General features: G+C 46.0%; 1 protein-coding gene across 1 annotated transcript; it reads right to left on the bottom strand.

Annotated features, from left to right (window-relative positions):
• Positions 1 to 2,382: 2,382 nt before the first annotated feature.
• LOC136490106 (receptor-like protein EIX2) lies at positions 2,383 to 5,060 on the bottom strand. Its single transcript, XM_066486593.1, has one exon. It carries the CDS (start codon positions 5,058 to 5,060, stop codon positions 2,511 to 2,513), a length of 2,550 nt encoding a protein of 849 aa, XP_066342690.1. The 3' UTR covers positions 2,383 to 2,510.
• Between the last annotated feature and the right edge of the window lie 1,038 nt (positions 5,061 to 6,098).

Below are 6,098 nucleotides of genomic sequence, written 5' to 3'. Positions count from 1 at the left end.
CTAATTCCAAAAAAAGTTACTATCCCTCTCAATTATGCTAGCAACTCAAAAAAAATTATTGTAGAGAGAGTACGTGGAAAAAAGAAACCGTTTCCTCATGAAGGAACCAAGTCCTCTCACGCAGATTAAGGCACAAAGAAATGAGAGAAAATGCTTTGGGGAGAAACGACCGGTTTCCATGGCCCTTCTTTGGATCCGGTGCGCAGGCTCTCCAGTCCGCCTCACTGCTCCCATCATCCCGCACTGCTCCCGTCCTCCCCCGTGCAGCCGCTCGATGCCCGCCTCCCCGTGCGGCCCTCGATGCCGGCCACCGTCGCCGCGTCCTCCTCCTCTGCGTCCACACTCTCTGTCTCCGGTGACTCAGCCTCCCCCACCGTCTACGGCATCACGGATCTCTTCTACTGGCAGCGGCCCTAGTGAAGAAGGGCGGAAGGGCAAGTCACCCAATGCGGTGATCTGCGAGCCACGCTCCTCCTTTACGGCGCCGCGCGCACCTCCTCTACGACCACGTTGTGCTCCTCGTCTACCACCGCGCGTCGAGCTCTGCTCGGGGGGCAAACTCAGGGACCGCTGTGTGGTTTTTGCACAAAGGATCCAGAGACGAGAGAGAGGAACACGGTGAATGATTGGTCATTTTTTTTATAAGGACACTAGGATGAAATCTTGCATTGGAAAGGATAGTTTTATGATACGGTATCCTACGATGTAGAAACTGTTGGTAGTTTCTTGCACTGGGGGCTGCCCTAAATTAACTTATTAACACACTGGTTCACTACCGGCTAGCAGTAGTGTGTGTGTATATATATATATATATATATATATATATATATATTAGGTATAGCATCTCTAATACAGGGACAGGTTACGGGGACGCCGTCCAAGTCGCTTTTTCTGTGTGTACCCGGGCATAGGATCAACCGCCAATCAAAGCAGGAGAGAGAGAGAGAGAGGGAGAGAGAGAGAGAGAGAGAGAGAGAGAGAGAGAGAGAGAGCTGGCAAGAGAAGCGTGTGGCGTGCGTGGTGCGGCAGCGGAGTGACGGATGATATTGATAGATGTGGAGGAACATCATCCATCTCTTCACGCGCACTTACTAGTTCGCGAGTAGTAGTAGCCCATAAATCCTTCCTCGTACTACATGGATTATTAATTTTATCATTATATGTGTCATTGTGTCAATAGTGGAGAACAGATCTTCGGTTTTGGGCTTTATTTCGGGCCAGAGTTGGGACCGGGACTAATGTAGTCCCAAGTCCAACGGCTAGCGCCACAGGAGGGGCCTTTGGTGGGTGACCTTTAGTCCCAGAATGCACCACCAACCGGGACTAAGGCCCCGTTCGGCTTGCTGAAACTTGGCTGAAAAACACTGTTCTGGCTGTAAATGTTGTGAGAGAAAAACACTGTTCCGGCTGAAAAAAGAAGTCGAACAAGCCGAATTTAAGGTAAGCCAAACGGGGCCTAAATGTCCACGCTATGGCCCCGTTCGCTCGGCTGAATTTGGCTAAAAAAAAATAAGTCAAAACACTGTTCCGGCTAAATTATTGTGAGAGAAAAATACTGTTCTGGCTGAAAAAAAGAAGCCGAACAAGCCGGATTTTAAGACAAGCTTCCTTGGTCTCTAGCCTGAGCCATCCAGTACAATTATTGAAGCTCATGTCTTTTGCTCCGTTCTTGCTCTCGGCTATTTGAGAAGATCTTCATTTCTCCATCCAGTCTAGGTTGTGAAGGTTAGCAGCTTCACCCTCTCATCTTTTATTGCTAATGTAGCTCATTTTGTGGTTCAATAATAAATAGAAAAATTTGTGGTTTTTTAATTAGAATAATAATGATAGAGTTTATTTTTATTTATACATCATTTCTACGTAACACTAAACATTTGTAATGTTTTCTAGACCTTTGTTGTTATCTTTACCGGTCAGCCTCTGGGCGTGGGCTAAAGGCCCCTTTAGTCCTGGTTCTCTGACCTAGTCTTGAATTCGTAGTCCGGGTCAGTTGAGAAACTGGGATTGAAGGGGTTTCTCAACCGGGACTATATGTCCTTTTTTGCATTAGTGGGTGCACCAGTTTCTTCCGCCTATCAGTGTCGGGAGAGTGTCCTTTATCTGGGGAACCCTAGTCAACTGCTAATAATCAAATCAATTATTTTCCTTCTTTTTGACCTGGATATGAAACAAATTAAAGTCACAACACTCAAGCTACTACCTTGGTCGGGTTAGTGGGCGGAGCTAGCAGTGACAACTGACAAGTGGCAGAAAGACACAATTTCTGAATTTAATTTGGTATGGCTCCTTTTTAATAGACAGATATAGTATTGCATGGTATTAAGAAACTGCATAGAAGTTCTTCTATCTAATACAAACTACTGTCACTTGCTTATTCTACGATAATTTGAAGACATTTACCATTAATTTGTATAACGGCTCCACCAAAAACAAAGGGTCACAAGCCTAACAATGCTTCTTCAACTTTATTTACTATATACAGGATGTTCCTTCGCAGATGCGCACACTTATTAATTCCTACTGGTGTTCCTCCTTGCTAGCCTACTCCATGTGACAACCAGAAAGACGAATGCTTTGTCGTACACCAAATCAACAAGAAGGAAATAAGCAATTCTCCATGACTTCTTGAATAATAGAACACAGAACAGAACCAATAAGACCATCTCAAACCCTGACCCAAGTCCATAGTAAAAGAACGCTGAATCGGAATCTTTTTCACTTTCTTGCTGATTATTGCCATGCCCATGCTCTGGTGTGCCATTCCCTGAACAATTCCTCTGCAGAGGAGGACCGCAAAGACCGCTGTTTCCGTAGTACATAGAAGGATTTTCAGTGTAAAGGGTGTCAAGTTGACGACCAGATGGGATAGTTCCAGTAAGATTGTTATACGAAACATCCAGGTAACTTAGATATGTTAAATCTGAGAGGCTTGGTGGGATTTCACCAGAGAGGTTGTTTCTTGAGACGTCAAGTGATTCCAACGATTTCATAGATCCAATATTCTTTGGGATTTTTCCTCTTAAGTGATTTGATGACAAATTTATATTCGTCAGCAAACTAAGAGAGGCTATTTCATCTGGAATTCCTCCTGCTAAGTGGTTCAATGACAAATCAATTCCAGCCACATCAACTAGCCCATGTGCTCCATACTTGAGCACTTCATGCTTCGTCACCAGGGAAAATGTATCTTGAGACTCATCAAATGCCAAGGATGTGTCTGAATCATCATTAGGTCCAGGACTATGTTTTATAGTCATTCCAATTAGGTTTGACAAAGTTTTTGGAATTGGCCCTGACATATTGTTGGCTGCTAAGTTCAGGTATTGCAGTCCTTTAAGATCTGTGATATTGACTGGAATCTCTCCATCGAACATGTTATGGCTTAGGAGTAAAATACGTAAGCTCACCAAATGTCCAATCCACCTTGGTAGTGGCCCATTAAACCTGTTCCAGGAAAGGTCTAGGAAAACCAGGGATGAGAGGCTTTGGAGCCATGCAGGGAACTTTCCACAGAAGCTGTTGTTACTTACGAGCAGGAAACTTAAGTTTGGCATATCAGAACAGTGAGGTAGTTCTCCCTTGAAAAGATTGTGTGATAAATCCAAGAATTTCATGTTTCGTGACCTACAAATAGATCCAGGAACTTGACCGCTAATGTAATTGAAGGATAGAATTAATCTTTCAAGATTTGGAGCTCCAAATTCCAGTGGCAAATTCCCGGAAAAGATGTTTCTGGTGACTTCAAATACCCTGAGGCTTCTCGGCAGTAATGGTATCTGCCCACTGAATTGATTGGAACTCAAATGGAGGTATTCCAAACTAGTACAATTCCGAATACTGAGTGGTATTGAACCACTAATACTGTTGTTAGTAAGGATAAGGCCATTTAAGCTGGTCATGTCGTCCATAGTGTTTGGAAGCATTCCTGTCATATTATTGCTTGGCAAACTCAAGGCATACAATTTGCTAGCAGAACACTTTGGTGACTTCTCTAGAAACTCTGTTATGTTACCAGATGATAGACTCCTGGCGAGGTATAGAGATTCCAGTTGGCAGAGATTTTTTAGGTCCACTGTCATTGTGGCTGCATTTCCATTGTAAGAAAAATCTAGGTGTTGGAGCGAAAACATTCTTCCTAGTGCATCAGGGAAGGAACCATACAGATATGTTTCATCTAGGGAGAGTGACTTAATGCTTGTAACATTCCAAAACCAGCATGATGAGATTGGATGGCCGAAGTAGTTCCGGTTGAGGACAAGCTCCTCAAGTTTGGTCAGGTTTAGGTTTGCGATCGACTGATTTGCACTTGGAAGTGAACAATTCATTAAAATGATGTGCTTCAGAGTTGGAATCATGTTGGCCACATCAGGAAAATCAGTTACTGTGCTGAGAGTTATGTTGCTCATGTCAACATACTCCAACATATGTAGGCGACTTAGCCATGAGACATCTGTTGAGTATGTACTATTATACATCCAACTGAGGTCAAGATGTCGCAATTTTGTAAGGTTCCCGAGCTGATGAGGGATTCTACCGAAGAACGATGTAAAGGACAGGTCGAGGTATTCCAAGTTGGAAAGGTTGCTGAGCAGGGGAGGCACTCTACCCGAGAAAGGAATGTAGGAGAGGTCAAGATGTCTCAAGTTGTTCATAGAACACAAGAACTCCGGGAACACACTAGCGTTGGGCCCCTGAAGGAAATTTGTGCCAAGGTCGAGGTGCTCCAAATAACCCAAAGAAAGCAAGGACGAACTTATCTGTCCAACCAAAAGGAAGCTGTTGAGATCAAGCTCGACAACATGGCCTGTTTGGTTGTTACAGGTGACACCGGTCCATCCGCAGCAATCCTGGTCTTGCCGCCACGAGGCGAGGAGGTTGCTACTGTCGTTGGTGATGCCTTGCTTGAACGCCAGGAGGGCATCCTGCTCGCGTGGCACGCAGCCTGCGGTATCATTGGCACTGCTGGCTCGTTGAAGCTGCTGCGTTGCGGCCTGCGAGTAGAGGAAGAAGCGGAAGGATGCGACGATGAGGAGCATCAACTTGGCAGCCAGGTGAGGCATGGTGGTGTTGAGCACAGATCGGCTATGTGCTTGAGAGTGGATCCTTGAATATGAAGTTGTGTCTGGATCTAGCCGGGTTGTTGCGCCTTTAAAAGGCAGTGCATGCACAACGGCGCAGGAGGTCCTTGCTGTGAGTCTACCACGGCTACAATGCTAGAGAGCTGTTTGTTGAACGCATATTTGGCTAGTGAAGGGCAATTTCTTGCTACAGCGAAGGTGTTTAATAAGTTTGTGATTTCCGAATTATTTTTCATCTGGTTGGAAATGCTTCCTAATGCTTGCTGACGCTTCCTGATACCTACACAAAATAGGTATTTTTATTGATTTTATTCGTTCAAGGTATTATGGTCATTTCGCACGGCCTTCCCCCTCCCCCCACCCCCACCCCCCACCCCCACGTGACACACGCCGAACTCGCCGGTCTCTCGCACGCACCTAGCTCTCTATCTCCCTCGTCCTAGCCGCCGCCGCCGCCCTGCTCTCTCCCTCGCTCTAGCTGCCGCCGCCCTCGCACGGGCGTCGCGCCGGCCAAGGGTTCACCCTGGTCACCCCACGCCAATAGGAACTGCCTTTCGTGCCCTCGCCCTCAGTCCTCTCGCTCTCTTCCTCGCACGCCGCCTGCCCTGCCCTTCTCCCCCGCTGGAATTATTTCACCATCGAACTCGCCAGAAACGAGGACGGCAACGAAGACGACGACGAGTTCCTGCCACTGGAGATCCAGGACGACGATGAGGACAGCGACTTCCTCTGATCTGTCTCCCTCAACCGGCATCCTTCTCCGGCTCTATCTACATCGACAGAGAGCTGGCCTCTGCCTCCGTCCCTTCTCCTGCTGACAAGCTCGCAACAACCCTCCAGGAAGGTACCAATTAGAATTAATCTTGTTCTTCTCTTATTGCGTGCAGGGCCTAATTTGAGTATTGTTATGTGTATATCTAAAAGCCCACAGATCTGCTATTTTATTTTTGTGGTTCAGTACTAGAAGCTTTAGTGATTAACCTTTAGAGAAATTAGAGGATGATGCATCTAATGTAGTTC

Source organism: Miscanthus floridulus, chromosome 10 (assembly GCF_019320115.1).
Source record: "Miscanthus floridulus cultivar M001 chromosome 10, ASM1932011v1, whole genome shotgun sequence".
NCBI classification, from domain to species: domain Eukaryota; kingdom Viridiplantae; phylum Streptophyta; class Magnoliopsida; order Poales; family Poaceae; genus Miscanthus; species Miscanthus floridulus.
The sequence above is the reverse complement of the archived record's forward strand: the minus strand, read 5'-3'. Positions and strand labels throughout refer to the sequence as shown.